Here is a 19619-nt window from a genome sequence, read left to right on the forward strand (position 1 = left end):
GAGCGTGTACAGAGGGCTGTCCAAGGAATTAAAAAAAATAAATAAATCAGATAGATGGGGTTAGATAGGTAAACTTTTTATCTAAAAAAAAGGCACAAATCATAACCAAAATCCGATGATCATGACAACCCTGTTTTTTTCTGCTGTACATCTGTGTAAATTGGGTGTAAGTCGTGTGAGAGGAGTGTAAACAGGACTGTGGAGGGCAGAAGGGGCGCTCCGGGGTTTGGCGGCGCGGCGCTCGGAGCCAATGAGAATGCGCAGCGGCGGCGCGGCTTTGAAGGGAGGCCGAGAAGTCGCGGGTCTGATCGCCGAAATCTGTGCAGAGAGAACGCGGAGACTGAGCGCCTTTTCCCGCTTCAGCTTGTGGATACAACGCGGTGCGTTTCACAGAGGTGAGTGCGACATTTCCGCTGCTATCGCTGAGTTTGGAAAGTCCGTTGTGTCTGATAATTACACGAACACAGTTGCGCGCAATATAAACGCAAACGTGTGGCTTTTAGTCGGTGTTCCAAGAGTGAATTCAAACCTGAATGTGTTAATTCAGCCGTAATTTAAGTGTTACTTTCTCCTACCTGCTGCTCATACCTGTTGTATGAAATGAATCGGACAGATTAGACATTAAACGGCGCTGACGCTCAGGCGCACTTCACGTCTGGAGCGCAGAACGCACGCAGATTACACGCTCGTATGCGTCTTAGTGAATGGAGCATCTGAAAGCGGACCTTCTCTGCGGGTTCGAGCACTTCATTCATGCTTTTATTTCCCTCCCTCTCCACTAAAGCAGCTTCAAGCCATCCTCTCAGAGCAGCTCAGGCGCTGATCGGACGGCGCACTGAACGCACAGCTCCAGCTAACAGCTCCACTCAGATCTCCCAGAGTCAGAGTCAGAGTCTAAACTGCTGCAGAATGGACACACTTTACGACCAGAGAGTGCCTTTCATTCATGCACATGTAAGTAGGCTGCAAGTTTGCATGTTGCCTGGTCTGTATCACAGATGCACACAAACGTAGGCTATTCATATTACATTTCATCAAACAGCTTACACATCAGGTGATAGAACTTTAGAGTGAAAATCTTGAGAGGAAAAAAAACCTTTCATTTCAATCCAAAATTAACACCACAGTCTGAGCATCCTGGCTCATCTAGGGATAAATGGATTTGTTTGTCTGTTCCTCAAATCCACAGGGAAAGGCATGCAGTAACAGACTGGCAAAAGACAAGAAAAGGAAATTCATTAACTCTGACCTGGCTTTGGACACTGAGGGTAAGCACAGAACATGTAGAGGGGGGTGGCTGAAAGAGGCAATCTTCATTTCACGGCTTCTTAACATTTCACAAAATGCAATTTGCTTGTTTCCACCTGCACTCTGTGCTGTAAAATCTCAATTACAAACCACATGCCTCTGAAGAAGCTTCACAACATGCTCCTCCAGCTCTCAGATCCAGACTGAGGTGTGTGTTGTTGAACTAGAATGGCAAAAACTGACATCTGAAGTAAAATAAGCGAAGATCGTCACTGCGGTAATTTTTCTGATTGCATGCCTGTCCTTTGTTGCAGAGCTTTTCCAAGATCTCAGCCAACTTCAGGAGACCTGGCTGGCAGAAGGTAAGCATTTTTTTTGTGTGTTTTGTTAAAAGCTTGGCCTTGTTGAAGTTATCTATAGTTAGTTGGATGATCAACAAGCGCTTTTGTGTTAAAGACAGAGAAAGAGAGGAGAGAGCGATAAGGTGGGGGAGGGGAAAGCAATATGCCTCAAGTTACAATGCCTAATATGCAGTCCAATTAATGCGTGTGTGGCGAAGGCACCTCATGTGTCATGCATACATTAAAGAGGCAGAGGAGTCTAGAGGGAGACCGAGGAGCTTCTACTGCGAGTGTCATCACAAATTACCAGGAGAACTTGCGATCGCACTCACTCTCTTCTCCCCCGCTTTTGGCAAACGCTAAGGCAGCCGAGCCACCACCACCACCACCACCACCTCTCTCCCTCTCTCTCTCTTTCTCTCTCTCACACATGCACACACTCTCTCTGCTTCTGTCTTTCTCTCCCTTACATCCTCTTATAGTGTCTATATATGAATCTTCCTAAAGAACTACGGCTGTCAGTGCTGCATGTTAAGTGTTTTTTCACTTTTTGGACAAATGGACAACTTTTGAAAATGCTCAGAAGGGTTGCAGTCTGAGCCGCAGCCTCCACAATTTCTTTTTTTTTTTTACTTTTCTGAATTGATTGATTTTTTCTGATGGAAAGACATGCTTGTTATGGTGTAACGGGATGCTTCAGGACTTGAGCGCCAGCGTCTTGTTTCCTTCTTGCTTGCAGCACCGGCCTTTAGGTTAGTGGTGTATGTTTTGTCCTGCAATATTTCTGGCAATTTAACATGTTTGTAGCTATTTGTGTTTGAAAAAGTTTAGTATATAATTCAGAAAAAATCTTAAGAGGTAAAATTTCCAAATCTTTGGATAGGTAACTATAGTAGTAAGTATTGATTACAGCTAATCTTAAATATATATGATTGGAAAATGTCTATTTATTATCAGTTGACTAAAAGAATCTAACATTATTTTTTTGTGAATGTGATTTTTATGAAAACTAAAATATTTGTATGATTTTTAACACAAAATTGTTTAAGAAAAATCATTCTGGATAAAAAAAGTTAGATGGCTGGTTTAGACCATTCTTTACAAAAACTTTAATAGAATTTTTTTTTTTTAAATTTTGTAGGCTTTGTTACAGGATTGGACTTTATATTTGTAAGAATTCAATAATTTGTATTATTTTTTGAAATGGTTAATTATATTCACAGATTTGAGGGTTTTTAAAAAAACCCTTATTTCTTATACTATTATATTCTAGTACTGCCTTAAATATTTTTGAGAAGTTTATAATACATGAATATGCATCAGAACCTGCAAGAAGTTGTAGTTTGGATTTCTAATATCTTTCCAAGCAGTTTGACCCAGAAGGTCAAGCTCATCTTTTATGTGCATATTTTAAATAAACAAACTAGATTGTCACATTAAAATTATGCAAAGTAGTTTTGTAAAACTAGGACCAGTGCTTTGCATTAGGGACATATTTCCACAATCTGCGTCTTTGTTGCTTAGGGTCTGTGCTGTACACGAAATGAGCAATTACCTTAATGTTCTTGTTTTTTGTTTATGATTTCACTTTTTTGCCATATTGGCGTCAAGAAATATAATTGGACATTTATAATTAAGTCATGACATTTAGGAATAAAATTAATTATACACGTTTATTATTAATTTTATTATTAACTTGGTGAATTACAGTAATAGACCTTACAGTTATTGTGTGCTTCACAAATGTTCAGTGTAATAAAATGTGTATAAAGACATTATCATTACCATCAAATGGACTAAAATATGACCCGCGCACACATAGGTGTGAAAGAATCTCAATATTTGATAACCTTAGACCATCGTCATGTATTCTTTAACACGTTTGAAAATCGTAGAGCTAAAGAATTTTCGAATGAGAAGCCCGCTTAGGAATAGATTTGAGGATACTTTACTTTCCTCAGTGCCAGTGTGATTATAGCGATTCCACCTCAGGGCCTTTAAAAGAATAAGACATCATTTAAATATTTTAGTGCCTCAGGAAGGAAGATGGGGATTAAAAAAAGAAGAACTGTCCACTGCTGTAGATATTATAGTGACAAACCCAATTCAGTCTGTCTTACATCAGTCAGCCACGGTGGCCAGAGGTTGTAGGCAAATTGTAGCTAGATTTAATAGACGACTTCCTGTCCATTAGAACCAAAACGAAGAACTACTGGAATCATTTCAGAGATTTATCGTCTCAGGTAATTGGAAAGAAGAGGAAGACGTATGAGAGTCAGACAGTATTTCCGATGTGAGAGACTAAAGAGGTGATTGGGTGGTCATTTGACATGCGTGTGTCATTTTTGCCAGGGCAGCCAGCTCTAAGTCCCTTTAGGAAATATAGATGTGTTTGTAAAAGATATTTTTATCTAAGTCATGCAGGGAAGCATCTTCTGAAATGGTAGGAATAATTATAAATAATTTATCATGTCAAGTCAGTTTGGTTGTAGGTTCATGTCATAAAGGCAGACTCTTGTCCAGTGTCGCTTTAATGTGAATTGTACGGAGAAGTTGTAATAGTGTGTTTGTACCATTGTGCATCTGTGTGGAATGATTGAGCCATTCGAGGCCTGCATTTTCACTGTGTGCCTCTTTTTTTTTTTCCCTGTGAATGACGGCAGTGCTCCAACTCCCAGGCCGTCCTCAGTAGTGCTGCCTGGATCAGCTGTCTCATTCACAGGCTCTCTCATTCACCCTGCTGAGTCCTGCAGCTTTCTTCCTTCTCCCTGTCTCTTCATCTCCCTCTCATTTGCATTAACCTATACTCTTTTGTCTTTTGTGCCTCCTTTCTTTCTTATTTCATCCTAAGATAGTAGCTAAATGGTAGACATGACTGTTATCAGCTCCTTTTTCGTTACAAAATTGGAGCAATCTGTCAGATGGGTGGTCATTTCGTAATGGTGATGTTGCTGTGCATATTTGAAGTGCTGTTTGAGCTTTTAAACACCTTTATAACCACACAGGCTTGTACCATAAAGATAAGTCATCTGTCAACTGCTTTGCATGCAATATGTGTTAGAGTGGACACGAGAGTGTGAGTGTGTGTGTGTGTGTGTGTTAAGAAAGCAAAAACTTAACTTATTGCCCTCATTAAACCAAATAAAAGTGCAGTGTATTTGTATATTTATATTTGTGTGTCCTGACATGTTACTGTTGGTGTGAAAATGGAAATCCATATTTATCACTCCAAAATGAACGTGCTAATAGCCTGGCGCTCAGAGGTCTCATACTGCTTTTTGCCTCACTGGCTTTTACACCAGATCGGGCTTGTGGGAAACAGACACACACTCAAAGTGTAAAATGTGTGGAACATAAACATGAACAAGCGTGATTGCTGTCTGTACTGAAGGATTCATTATTTTAGCATTAGGCAGCAGTGGAGGAGAGATGCTTGGTTTGGAGGAGAGCCGACGCGGCAGGTACAGGTGCATTCACCAGTGGGGACGTGTCCCAATTAGACGGTGTGAACAATGGGTGTTTTTTTGGGTGCATGGCTGTCCCCCTGTCTTGCCTCAAAGAAAAAAAAAAACACTCATCAAAACAAAGAGAGTAGAAAACATTGCAGATATATTCTCAAAGGAAGATTTAGTGTTATGAGTATTTTGGTGCTTGGATTGCTCAAAAACATAATATTTCTTTCGATGTGATGATTTAACCCTCACTCATAGAATTTTATCTCAGAACATGACTGACAGAGATTTAGGATGTGTTTCACACGCAGGGTCCTGTTCTGTTCAGCAAATGAAGTCTAAATTAGATTATTGACATAATTAGAGGATATGTCTCCTTTGTTATAAATGAATAAATGTCCTCATGCGTAGGATTACGATTTTTGATTCATTACTGTTTAAATCATTGGAGCTTAATAGAGGAAATGACTTAAATACAGATTGTGTTAACTCTTCGAGTTAGCCACAGGCAAGGAGGAAAGAAACTAATCTGGTCCTGTTCTCGTCTTTTTTTCTTTTCTCTGTTCAGCTCAAGTTCCGGACAACGATGAGCAGTTTGTTCCTGACTTTCAGGGTGAAAACCGTAAGTATAATAAATTTTTATTTTGCTTTTTGTACTGTACCTTTCTAAAATTACTGAAGGTTTAACATGATTTGACACTTAATAGTAAAATAATCACTCACTGTTTTACATGCAACAAAAGCTATATATAAAATTAGCATATTAAAAAAAAACAGAATAAGGTTTTCAGATCAGGTTTTATAAAACTGTAGTAGATATGTATTGCATTGTTTAGTAAAATATTTCATATCAGTTTATTGCTATCTCTGTAAGTAGATGTAAGGCTGAGTTGTAGGTTGTGTGGTGTGGTGTGGTGTGGTGTGGTGTGGTGTGGTGTGTGTGTGTGTGTGTGTGTGTGTGTGTGTGTGTGTGTGTGTGTGTGTGTGGCTAGCTCCGGTACTACTTTAAATGGCCATAGGAAGTAGACTTGGCTCGGGGCGATCAGCAGATTCAGTGCCAGTATCGGAAGTGGCATGGACTGAGTGTGGCACAGTGGGGTATGAGGCCAGCTTATGTCTTAAAGAGAAGCCAAAACACACCGCCGCATTGAGGACGCTGAAAAAAACGGGGCTTTGTCTTGTGACGGAAGTTCACCAAGCAGCACACAATACTGTTGCTTATGAGAGTACTGTAGCCGGCTGTATTTCTCCTCATCATGAGTTAAATCAGGAGTTCTTGGCTCAGTGTTTGGGTGTAAAGCGTGAAACACACAGTTAGGACTGTGAGATTACAATAACAGCATTTATAACGGCCAGGGATTTATTGTGTGACCTCACTTCAGAATAAAATAGTGCTTCGCCTAATATAATTCTTCACAATAGTAGATATTGTGCACTTACTGTTCTGAATCAGCTGGTGGTTTGTGTACCGGATGTATATTTTTAAATACACATCCACTTTGCGTCCCTGTGCGCTGTAGTGCAGTGTCATTGAGCCGGCTCAGTGCTGTTAGCTGGCATTTGTGGATGCATGCAAGGGAAGAGCAGGGCAGGAGAGGAGGGACAGGCAGATGGTGGGAGGGCGAGGGCGCGGTTGTGGCGCTCCTGAACAGGCAGCCTAGCATGCAGCCCTCCCATATGTGTCCACGCTGGCACGGCCCCTCTCGCTCACTTTCCTTTAGCACACAACCACACAAAGCACAGGGCTATAAAAGAGACAAAATGAATCTGAATAAACTAGAGGGATTTGAGAGAAACTAAACCTAAGTGCTGGGAAATGTAGATGTTTGGGTTTGTAGGGAGTTTTTCTTTAAAAAAAAAACAGTCTGATATGCAGCTTAGAAGTTCACTTTATAACACTGTGTTATTATCTTTAATAAGAAAGGCTCAATATTTTACTCAGTGCATTCAGGATAAAGACTATGTAACAGCTGAAAAAAAGTGAATGAAAACAGAATAGTTTTCATTCTGTATCTGTAAGAACTTATGATTCCTCAGTTGACCTTTCATACTCTCATTATCTACCAGTTTATTTAATAACATGGTTTTTAATAAATGCAAGATTTGCCTCAATAAAACTGTATTATTATTAATAAAAAAAAATATGTACAGCCCTTAATCATTTATCAACATGTCTGATGATTTTCTGACTATTCTGTTCTAATATTGTAAGCAAGAAACCCATGTCAGGAGTGCAAAGCAATAATTAGTCATTTGTTATATATTTACAGAAAACCTACATGTGACTAAAATTATTATTATTATTATTATTATTATTATTATTATTAATCACGTTATACATTGTGACTATATTCTGTTTTCCATAACAATCGGAAATGTGCTAATGTGAATGGGAAATCTGTGAGACTTTATAGTTCTTTAAACTATCATCCACATTTTGAGGAAATGAATAATACCAGCAAATGCCACAGACAAATCCCTCATAATGCCATCCATTAAGAGAAATCAATGTGTCTGTAATTGCTGCAATCTTGAAAGAGTCGCACGCATGACGTCCCCCGCTGAAAATAGGGTTTAGCTTCACTGAAGAGCAAATACATTTTGTATTGATTTATATACTTTTGTTCCTCAGACTAAAATCTATAATGGTGTATTTTTCTGTACCTTAAGTGGTTCTTGTTTTGGGCCATAGAAAATTATCTGTAAATATTATTGTAATGAAAACAGTATTGGATTTTTGAATTTTTTTGTTCTTTTCCAGTGGTAATAAAATGATTAGTGCTTTGATGTACTGATATTACAGTAAGTAATACACCTGCTGGTACTGATTATCACAATATCAGCATAATTTTAAATGCATTATGTTATCCATTGCCCATGTGTTTTATCTACCCTTTAATTGTGATAGACAGTTTGTTACACAATGCTTTGTTTGCTCAGAAAAAGAAAAAGTAGACTTAATGTAAATAGCTAGTGAAATTGAAACCTTGTGGCTGGTCAAGTCAGAATCCATCATCATCAGTTGTAATAACGCATCTCCACCCTCATTACACCCTCATAATTACGGCAATGGAGCCACTGCTTAACGAGTGTTACTCTGTTCGACATTGTCAGAGGTCTTTATCTTTGCCTTTTTAACCTCCGATCAATGATCATAAAAGGTCAATTCTCTCAGGGGGTTGGGAATTAGTCTCTATGATTTTCCACTATGGTGAGGACAGCTGCTAGAGGATTTTTTTTTATAGACTCTCCAACCTTTATTTATCCATTACGGAATGGATATATAGATGGGTGGAAAGCTGGATGGATAGACAGATGTCCAGGTGGTTTGATAACTAATGAAAATGAATATTTTCCAGGTGTAGCCCAATCCGCCCTCAGTGAGTGGCAGCAGTGGTGCCGCATTACTTCTCAATGCTGTACAGACTGACTAAGAGCTGCTTCGCTAGGCTAACTGACTTAGCGTTGATCTTTTCTCAGAAGGACAGGAGATTCATCAGCAGTCGTTCAGCTCTTAACAGCCCTTTAAGGCATGAGAAATGGGAATGGTGTGGGAAGGCGAAGGGAGAGAGAGCGAGAGAGAGCCACATGATCAATGATATCCTTCTTGTCTGGGCGATATCTGCATATAGCTAAAAGAGAGCATGCGTTTTCAGTGTGTCACACCCACGCCAGGAAATGACATGACTCTTAGACACAGTGAAATAAATTTAATTATGTTTCATCTTTGGTTAACTTTTTGTATTACTACATGTGGTTTAACAGCTCATTAAATTGGTTTTCTTAGGGTGTTTCAGCACTTTGTTGGTAGCTGAAGCTCTTATCAGTGAATTTTTAATTTCTTCATTATGTTCATTGGTTCTTTCTCTCTTTCTCTCTATCACATGTATACAGTGGCATTCCACGGGCTGCAGTTGAGGATAAAGCGTGAGCCCCACAGCCCCTGTGCTAATCTGGGATCAGCCTGCAGTCAGGAGAGACCCTTCAAGCTCCACTATGGAGAGAAATGCATGTACAATATCAGGTATGGTCAAATACACACACACACACACACACACAATTCACCAATACAGCATTCAGATAAGATTCAGAATGAGGTCTATTTGGCCTTTTCTGTGAAAAACATTACAAAAGATTATAGGACAATGAAAACCACAAGACTGTAGTGCTCCTTTAACCCATTATACTCCCCCTTAGATGTTACATTCATGACTTCATACACTTTCTATTAGTTTCTGTGTAGTAACTGGATCATTGATAATGCTATAAGAGACAGGCAGAATTTCTAAATATCCCATCATCTTCACAATATGTAAGTGCAATATTAAAGAACTTTGAATCCTTTATTTTTTCCCCCTGTTTAACTGTCCTGCTGGCTTTTCTTGCTGTTGTTAATTTTTCACTGATTAATTTCTTCAGCAGCCATAGAAACCCACAGTCCATGTCTGCTTTGTCCTGTTCAACCGTAGTGTGATTCACATTTGTGTGTGCGCAACATAATGTAGTCTATTGCTGTGTGTATTGCATGTTGCAAATTTGTCTCCTAATATTTACTTAGTATATATTGCACAGTACATGGGTACAATCCTATGTTGTTCATGTCTGAGATCCTTGTGCCTCAAGTTTCCAGTCTGGGTGAAGTGGTGCAATATTCATAATTTACAACCCCCCACCCCCAATTCCCAATTTTTCATTCAGAAGAAATTGTGCAAGGTGAAACAAAACAGCAGGTGCATCTAAAACCAAAAGGGCAAAAAAAGAGCAATTACTACATCACAATGCACGTACCTAATTTTCTCTCCACTTGGACAACCATCCACATGAAACATGGTTGCCTGGTTACAGTCATCTTTCCATTGATTTGATGATACACTCATGACATTCCATGTTGTAAAGAGTGTAAATTGGACTCAAACGAACACAGTGCTGAAAAATACGACTAGCTTGATGACACCTGAGCTAAACTAGCGAGCTCAGTGCGAACGATGTTCTCTTTTGAGCTGAAGGATGAAATGGTAGAAATGTGCATGTTATGTTTAAATGAGTCTGAATGGCACATAATTGCATTTGCAAAGTCAAAGTTGAAGTGTTGATGTCAGCTGCAGTTCTCATGTGCAAGGTAGTTAAACAAAGTTCTCCAGCTAATGTACACAATTACATATATTTCCATCAGCTTATCCTGATAGAGCTTCTTTTCTGCAAATCTTTATGGCTCTAACCAATTTCCTATCATTCCCTGATGACTGCAGTGCCTACGAGCAAAAGCATGCAGCAGGAATGAAGGGCTCCAGTCCTGCGACTACGCCCTGCAGCACGCCTGTGTCTCCCCATCAGCACCATGTGTCTCCCAGTGCTGGCCTCACCCCCAAACCAGACAGAACATACCCCCACCTCAGCGGCCCACAGCCCCTCCCCGACACCACCTACAACATTGACCACAGGTATTTATGCAAATACTGAGCCAAAACAGGCTTGAGCTACTTATACATATAGGTCATATCAGATATATACCTGTACCTGGTACATAGAGTGTTTAAACGGTTATGATGGTTAAATGCCATTATGCACAGTCAAAATTCAAGATTTATTGACGCTTATTAAATACTGGAGAGATGTGCTTGATCTACCGCAAGCAGTTTCTGATCCCAGGATTCCAGGATTAGTCAGTTTCTTATCAGAATTTCTGGGAACCACAGTCAGCAATAATCTATATTGACCTATATAACTATATAAACCAGACAAACGTCCAATACTATCCTCTAGGTATATTACCGCTTATTGCTAAAGATGTGAAAATAATTATTAAAGTACTTACCGAGAGGTTGGGGTCAGTCATACCTCCTGTTATACATTAAAAACAACTAAGATTTATCGAAGGAACACATTCTTTAAATATTATCATTAATATATTATTAACAATTCACACTGAAACAAAAACCAAATCAATTATAGTATCGGTTGAAGTCAAAGCAACTGAGTTTTATTGTCATTCCTCCATATAAAATGTGATTTCTTCAGGAGCATGCAGTAGCACAGTACACAGGATTACCTAAAGTGTAAGATGAGTACAAAATATAGTGTAAATTAATACACAGGACATTGTACTCTAACTAGACAGGACAACACAACAGTACTGGATGGATGAAATCAGTGTCAGAAAAGATTGACCGTAAAAAGTGTCTCGTAGCTTTTTTTCTGAAGCAGAGAAAGCATTTGACATTGTAAACTGGGTCTTTCACAACAATTGAAATTTTTGAAATGTGAAAACTGTTTAGTGGATAAAGATACTTTGCAAAACACTGATGGCAGAAGATTATCATTAATTATTTAATGTCAACAAACTAGAAGGACAGTAAGAAAAAATGTCATTATCCTAAATAAGTGGGACAGTGGGAACAATGATGATTTTTTTTTTAATTTAATTTCCGCACAACAATGTTGGTGGGTTTGGTATGGCTCTGTGTGTGCGCAAGTCAACAATAAAGCACAAGACAACAGGAAGACATTAAAAATGCCACATTAAATAATAACTAATGTGATACAAGAGATGTAGAAGTATAACTTAATAATAACTCTAAATGAGGCTGATCCAATCTGAGTTGAATGCAAATATACAGAAGCAATTCAATGCAGAAAAACATTTTTCTATTTCAAATTGAAATAGTATTCAGCAATGAGTTGAGCTCTCGAGTAGCTGAGGGAGAGAAGTTTATGTTTTCTGCCCTAGGGACGGGACTAAAGTATGAGTTATGCTGGATGATTATTAATAATTATGAGATGAGTATTGTGGCCTTTTTCTTGATTTTCACTGGGAAAAAGTTTATTCAGATAACCAATATAACAGATAACCAATATAACATTCATGAAAAAAGTTCAGTTGTAATTTATGTAAACAGTCCAGTTTCCATGCTGACTTTGCTATTGTAATGACTTTCCTCAGGTTCCGACGTCAGTTGTCAGAGCCGTGTCATTCATTCCCTTCTCCAGCTGCGATGGGGCGAGACGGACGTCCCTTGTACCACAGACAAATGTCTGAACCCAGCATTCCCTTCCAGTCCCAAGGGTTTAAGCAGGAATACTCAGATCCACTGTTTGAGCATCCACTCATGGTGGGAGCCCCCCTGCCTCAATCTTACCCTCCTTCTATGATGATAAAGCAAGAGCCACGAGATTTCACCTATGACTCAGGTGATTTACATAAACACAAAAAAGCACATATTAATAGGTTATATGTTAAGGAATAAGACGTTGCTCTGTAGATGTTAGAGTAAGATTTTTTCACACAGGGTCATGTGTGTAAATTAAGCAAACCTTATAGAAAGAATACAATACAGTATAATGGTATCTTATTTTTGGTTTTAGTCACATTTTAACCCAACTCTTCCTTGTCTCAGTGTGTGTGTGTTTGTGCTCACCAGAGCACGTTTCAGCATGTCCCCTCTTCTGGAGTGCATTTTTACAAATGAATTAATTATACATAGCACACAGATGTTTAGCATTTGGTTAGCGGGAACAGTCAGCCTAAATTTGCTAATAACCTCCCCTCAGCCGAGTACTAACCTCCCTACAAGTATGACAGGAAAGAGTCTGAGACTGTTCCGGTAAATGCTGTTTTTTTTGTTTTTTTTTCTCTAAAGGCAGACCGTGGCTGTGTGAGGGATGGGGTGACTGATAGAATTAGTGCATTAGTAGAGAAAAGGGGCTCTGGTCTCATTTCCTGAGGGCCTGGCTGGAGCAGGGAGGAGAGAAGGGCCCCTATAATCTCTCCCCCGGGGCCCCCAGGCTATTGGCTCAGCTCTGGCATGAATGAAGTGGCGTTTGCTGTTCATTCATAAAAAAAAAAAAAAAACGTAGAGGTACACTGGAGCAGCCTGTCAGGAAGGAATGTAGCGTCTGGCCCTCAGCTGCTTCCTGTAGTGGTTATGTGAATCAGGACACATGCTCTAATCCCCTCTCACGAGAAACAGACATGTCGCTTTGCATTTTGGGGAAATAAATTTGAAAATGTATTTATAATTCAGATTCAGAATCTATTATTTGATGCTTATATTCATGACAGTATATAGTACATTATATTGAGATATTTATATTTTCTATTTTGTATGTGTATATACTCAAAATTGTATAGCCTATACGAAACCAAACCTATATGAAATTTCATTACAACTAATTTTACTTCAAGGGTGGAAAACTGGCATGTTTTATGTCTTCACCTTGTCATTTAGAAGAATTTAGTCCCATAAAAAGAGCATGTTTGTTGTGTGCTGTAGAGAGGATGGGAGGGCAGTGGCTAATTTAATTAACAGTAATTTCCTCGACAGGGCCATTACTTGGATGAGGCCTTGAAAGATCTTTATAGGCTCAAATGAACAGGGTTAGCTGTTTTATTGAGCATTCACTTAGAAACTGCACCTTTGCTTTGATTGAATTACAATACGAGATAACGAAATGAAAAATATAGTGCCACATGCTTGCAGGTGTTTGATCCTTTTATTTGCCTGTGTTATATTTTAATTCATGGCATTGGAAATGTATTCCTATTCAATTATTTCTTTATTTCCTTCTTTATGTTCTGCAGAAGTGCCTAGCTGCCACTCGGTTTACCTGAGACAAGAGGGTTATTTGGCACATGCAAACAGAACTGAAGGTATTGTTTAAAGCTTAACATTTGTTATATCTAAAAGTAAAGTAGGTCCTGTGTGTTTCATCTGTCCATAGTAATAAGACATGTCTTGTTGCTGCAGGTTGCATGTTTGATAAAGGCGCCAGGCATTTCTATGATGACACATGTGTAGTACCAGAAAAGGCTGAAGGTAACTTTTATTTTGGAATGTAATCATCATTGTAGACATTAGGTAGTAAGATCTCAGTCTATTATCCAAATGTATCAGAAATGTAGATTTATTCACCTGTACACAGTTTTATTTATTGAAGGATTCTAAGATGAATGCTGTTGCTGTTTGAGAATACACCTGCGTGTAACTGAAAGCTGTCTGAAAGCCATCTGCTTTTTTTTTTCATGTATTATAACAGCACATATTTTATCTAAATATAAATCTAAACATATGTACACGCCTAACACACAGCACTAATTGCTGCAATCTATTCATGCATAACACCTGCTATTGATGAAATCGGATCTTCAGTTTCTTACTGCCTGGAAATTAGTAACCTTAACATTTTGTGATTAAACACACTCATGCAAACTAGTGGAACAGTGACGTCAGGGTGCGTGCGTGCGTGCGTGCGTGCGTATGGGTTCTGGCATGTTGTGCTTTCATCTATGAAGAGATAGTTAGGATAATATAATTCTAAACTGATTCAATTAAAGTCAGTGTCCAAAACAATTACTGTTAATGTATATTACTAAAATTATTAATATAACGTCATAAATAGCTGCTGGGTTTCAGTTTTACACAGGCAGTGAAATAAATTCTGAGAAATGAATTTCTCATTTGCATTATTTTCATGCCAAATGAAGTGGTAATGTAAAAAAGCAGACAGATTCAACTATCTATAATATCTTAAAAATTAACAAACGTAAAATCTCACTCCCATTAAAAGCATAAACATTACAGGGGTTTGTTTGTTTGTTTGTTTGTTTGTCCAGAGGGTACACTTTTCTGTTTTCACAGCCCAGGTGTTACTAACTGTAATTGATAAGAAATTAAATATATTTCAATATACTAATAAAGTAAATTTCAGTACAGATTGTTTAATTTTCCTTTAAATAATATTTAACCATTAAAAAGTAAAGTTTTTTCTAAATAACTAAATATTTTTATTTTATTTTACATGTGTTCACTGTTTGCCTGTCAACACTAAATATTTTGAGATATTGCCATATGATACTTATCATTTGATACTTATTATGTTATTATTATTATTAATATTATTATTATTATTAATATTATTACTTATTACTTGTCATTTTTCTAGCATTAGGGATCCTCTACATGAAAGATTATTTCCTAGTATTATGGATAATTACATTATATATGACTAAACTCCAGTTTTCCTGTTAAAATGAAGCAAATCTGCATTGCTTTATTGCTGTCCACTATTAAGACCTGCTTTATTTTGGAGATTAAGTGGCAGAAACATCCTGTATTCTGACCTGTGAGATTTACTGTACTCTTCAGTTAAAACACACTTGAAACCCTGACCTGATCAGCTGTTTCATGCCTGCAGGCGACATCAAACAGGAGGCAGGGCTTTACCGTGAGGGTCCCACCTATCAGAGGCGTGGCTCACTGCAGCTCTGGCAGTTCCTGGTGGCCCTGCTGGATGACCCCTCCAACTCCCACTTCATAGCGTGGACTGGCCGAGGAATGGAGTTCAAACTCATTGAACCTGAGGAGGTACTGCAACCAAAGTTAATCCTATCTTCAGTACTTCACTGCAACAGATGATGTCCTATTAAGTGAAAATATTTTTCATAATATAAATTTATATAATATTTCTCATTAAGAGCTATTAAAGATTATTAAGACCAATTATTTCTAGCCATTTTTAACTTCAAGCTTGAAACTGGCTCTGCAGCAAATGTTACTTTATTTTCTAGCATTTAGTTTTAGAAAGAAGGTAAATTATCTACCACCATTTCAAGCTTAAAATTTAAAAAGTGTAGAAATAGGCATAATAATATTATTGTTGTTTGATCATAATCTCATAATGAGAAAAATTACACATTATGTATAGCAATATGATTGTGAAATGTATTCAACTACAAAGATGTACTTTCCTTATAATACACTTTAAAATAAATAATTGAATAATAAACCAACAATTTAGTGATTAGCCACAATTATTAGCAATATAAACAACATTCATGTTACAGTTTTGTGGGAATCCTCCTGATGTCAGGTATGCAGACATGTGAAAGTGTCATGCTTTACTTGGATTAGAAAATAAAGAACTGATCACTTTGAACATAAACAGAACATAAAAAATAAGTTGTTTATTTTTAGTTAAGTAATTATTCATGGTGCATTGTTGTTCAGAAAATTGCGTTTAAACACTGCATTAATGACGTTAATTACATTTCACTGACATTAGTACTAGATAAGGCTGGTGTTAAATCAGGTGCTCCAGCACTAATATGCTGTGACTTACTTCATCACTTGGTTTCTTCATCCAGTTTACCAAATTTAAGCCAAACCTATTTAGTCAAATCAAGTTATTTTCACTCCTCCTTCAAACCACCATGTTAAATGTTGAGTCTGAACTCATGGCCATGTTTTGATGGCCATAAAGAAGGCCAGGCCTTGTTTAATAGACAGCAAGCTTTTATGTCCATCCAAACACAACATGCAGCAGAGAGCTGACTGCTAAATATTTCGAAAGCGAAAGCTATGTTGACTGGCTGAGGTTTTTCAAGGAGACTAACAGTGCTGCGTTTGTGAGCTGCTACCAGCACAGCAGAGCTCCCTTTAGACTGTGTGTGTGTGTGTGTGTGTGTGTGTGTGTGTGGAGGAAGCTGGCACAGGCCCATTGGGCAGCTGTAGGGGACAGGGGGCCAATTCATGCCATCAGGTGACCCAGGGCTGCAGGGTTTGACCAGGCAGGTGGACGACGTGAATGAAAAAAGGCCGACTGTGGCAGGTTCAGGGAGAATAGAGGGAGGGAGATTTGAAAAAGAAGCAGGGGGCATACAGACAGGTGCCATAACATCTGCCATGCTTCACTCATCCTAATGAGCACATCTCTAATGATACATACAGCATGTCCACCTGAAGGAGTTTTAGAGACTAAAATAATATGTGTCGTATATAATTAGAGACTATTCCATGATAAAGACCGATTGCGGTTGAGAATTAATGAATTCTTCTTTTGTGCTTATGGCCATTTTTTATTCCGAAGGTGGCACGACGCTGGGGGATCCAAAAGAATCGCCCTGCCATGAACTACGACAAACTCAGCCGCTCGTTACGCTACTACTACGAGAAAGGGATCATGCAGAAGGTAAAGGATGTGACAAAGCTAATGCATTATGAAAAAATGTATTACATTTTATGTAATATGTATTACCTTTTCTGCAAAAATCTATTACAAAGCTAGTAAAATATGTTCACGTCCATGTTCAAGCAGCACCATAAAGAGAAACTGATCTCCTCTTTTTTTTTTTTTTTTTTGCTCTGTAGGTGGCAGGTGAGAGATACGTGTATAAGTTTGTGTGCGACCCCGAGGCCTTGTTCTCCATGGCCTTCCCTGACAATCAGCGGCCCGTGCTGAAGACCGACATGGAGAGGCAGATCAACGAAGAGGAGACAGTGCCACTGTCACACTACGACGAAAGCGTGGCATACGTTCAGGACGGAGCCTACTGCAACCCCCACCCTTACAGCGAAGGCTACGTCTACTGATCATCAAGCACAGACTCTGCCACATTGGTCTCACCTTTTAAAATTCGTAAGAATTCACAACTAGTATGAAAAGTTATGAACGTTTCAGTGGTGGAGGGGTTATCGCTCATAGCTTCTCTTACAACTCCATTCATATGAAATCCAACAAAAAATGCTCAGTCATTAGAATTCTTATGAATTTTGTGTGAGATCAGGACTTCTCCGGATTCCTCTTTCTGTCGTCTCCGTCGTTCCCCGGGACAAAGAGTGCACTTTATGGACAGAGACGGGCAGCGTGTAAACCCTACTGTCCTAGTTACGGTAGTCGCTCCTTTGATGTTTGTTTCTTTTTCAATAAATCGAGGGGAATTTGAGCATGCCAGATTCACACAGGGCAAACTCTGGAGAAATTGGCTGTTTCTGGAAATATGTGTTCATCTATTTAGACAGGTTTCTAGTCTGGAGAATGTGGGTGAATAAATCTCAACCTCTTTTACTAAGATCTCTTTAAATCATTTGTGGAGTGCTCATTTATTTTCATTACCCATCTACTTGGTGTCATGCTGAGTAGCAGCTAATAATTCAGTGTATTTGTATCAGAATAAAGCCTATCAAACTCTCCACCGTGAAATGAAACAAGCACACGTTTGAGGTGATTCACAATTCAACGGGTGAGCAAGATCCCATAAAATGCACTTACCTGTTACTAAGAAATAAGTGATGAAGTACTACAACAGAGGAACTACAAATGTCTGTGTTATTTGTTTCTTTTGGACGATCAGGTCCATCCTGAACATGGAGAAAATAGAGAAATAAACATTCCTGATGACTGATTGTTTAAGATTTGAAAACTGGTTTGACCCTATGCTGTTGTCATTTAATTTCTTTCATTTCTGAGATTTAAAAAAATATCTATTTTACAGGGTATGCCAATCAATCCACTTCAATCCATTATTTAAAGGAAACTATTGTTTCATAATTTCACACATTCCTAGGCCATATCTATATCATAATTAATATGTACATTGTAGACAATTAAAAAAATTTTTTTTTAAGAATTCATAGTCAAAGGTTTGAGATAAATGTTTCATTTCCATTGACTCCTCCATAATCTCTGAACATATGAACATGTATATTCAGGTTACTACACATCAATGCTGCTTTTTCATGTGATTGGATACATGTAGTTGTTTCATAACAGATGGCAGCTATGCCCTGCAGTACACTCATTCATGTTTTTGTCTTTTTTACAGCAGAAAAAAAAAGTCAGTGTTTATTGAATGTAAAAATATATTCAGCATTGAGGAGGAACTGGCAATAGCTACACTTCTGTAATAAAACGGTGTTGAAATACAATTGAGTTGTCACTCCTCAAACAATCAAATTCATTTTTGGGCTGCTGTTCCACTACAACACAAACTCACACAGAAGTCAGCGTAAATAGGCATGATAATGATAATACATGCTTGAGCTTTAGGGATGTTGCTTAGCTAAAATTACAGCTTTAAGAAACCTTTTTTGATGGGAAAAATCTGCCATTATACGTCTACGAGCTTTGGGTTTTTTCATGGTTAGAGATCCGACCACAATGCATTTAGTCAAAAGACAGTCCAGGGAAAATCAATATCTAATTTAAACTTGAACCACATTAAATTTAAGAAAGATTTCAGCATTCTGTCTTATTAAGTAAAAGTTTAGAAAGGACAGTTTTATGTGGACCTACAATTTGTAAAGTCTAGGGTTCTGAATGGACTTTTTTTTTCAAATGTGACAGTGAATGAAAAAAAAAAACTTTAATGCTTGGTGCCACTTGCTTATGATTTAACTAGATTAAAAGATACTGTCTGTGCTCAGCTCCAATCCAGCTCCATCCAGCTGTGCGTACGTGTGTGTGTGTGTAACAGAAATCAAAACACATGAGCTCTTGTAGCTTTTTTATTGTTTATTTCATGTTTGTATATTTGGAACTTTCAAGTAGATATTTCCAGTTCTGTGCAACATGATAATATTCCTTGTTTAGCAAATAGCTCATTTAAAAGACAGTCTGTGGTCCTGTTAAAAGTGTTCCTGACAGGCTCACATGGAAAAACCCAGCTTGCAAACCAGTGGTGTGTCCTACACTTCAGATCAACCCTGAGCTTTGTCTCTGTGGCTGCGAGTCCAGTGGGAATGGGAGTGAAGTCTCAGAGTGAGCTAATCATTCACCACTTGTAAGATTTTCAGTGGCTACCTGA

The 19619-nt window shown here is 38.3% G+C and overlaps 1 protein-coding gene across 4 annotated transcripts; it reads left to right on the top strand.

The window, feature by feature from the left end:
• Nucleotides 1-234: 234 nt before the first annotated feature.
• On the top strand, nucleotides 235-18741 carry etv1 (ETS variant transcription factor 1). Of its 4 annotated transcripts, none has more exons than XM_026935102.3 (13): nucleotides 235-395; nucleotides 785-954; nucleotides 1190-1268; nucleotides 1563-1610; nucleotides 5610-5663; nucleotides 8936-9065; nucleotides 10291-10482; nucleotides 11982-12229; nucleotides 13620-13688; nucleotides 13786-13854; nucleotides 15233-15402; nucleotides 16904-17005; nucleotides 17185-18741. In XM_026935102.3, the coding sequence occupies exons 1-13, from the start codon at nucleotides 251-253 to the stop codon at nucleotides 17404-17406; spliced, it is 1698 nt and encodes a 565-aa protein (XP_026790903.1). In that variant the 5' UTR covers nucleotides 235-250; the 3' UTR covers nucleotides 17407-18741. The 4 variants fall into 4 exon arrangements, with proteins under 4 accessions (XP_026790903.1, XP_026790904.1, XP_053095958.1 ...); XM_026935103.3 differs by having other exon boundaries at nucleotides 788-954; XM_053239983.1 differs by lacking the exons at nucleotides 235-395; nucleotides 785-954; nucleotides 1190-1268 and adding an exon at nucleotides 1288-1456.
• The last annotated feature ends 878 nt before the right edge of the window (nucleotides 18742-19619 follow it).

This window comes from Pangasianodon hypophthalmus, chromosome 14 (genome assembly GCF_027358585.1).
Source record: "Pangasianodon hypophthalmus isolate fPanHyp1 chromosome 14, fPanHyp1.pri, whole genome shotgun sequence".
NCBI lineage: Eukaryota > Metazoa > Chordata > Actinopteri > Siluriformes > Pangasiidae > Pangasianodon > Pangasianodon hypophthalmus.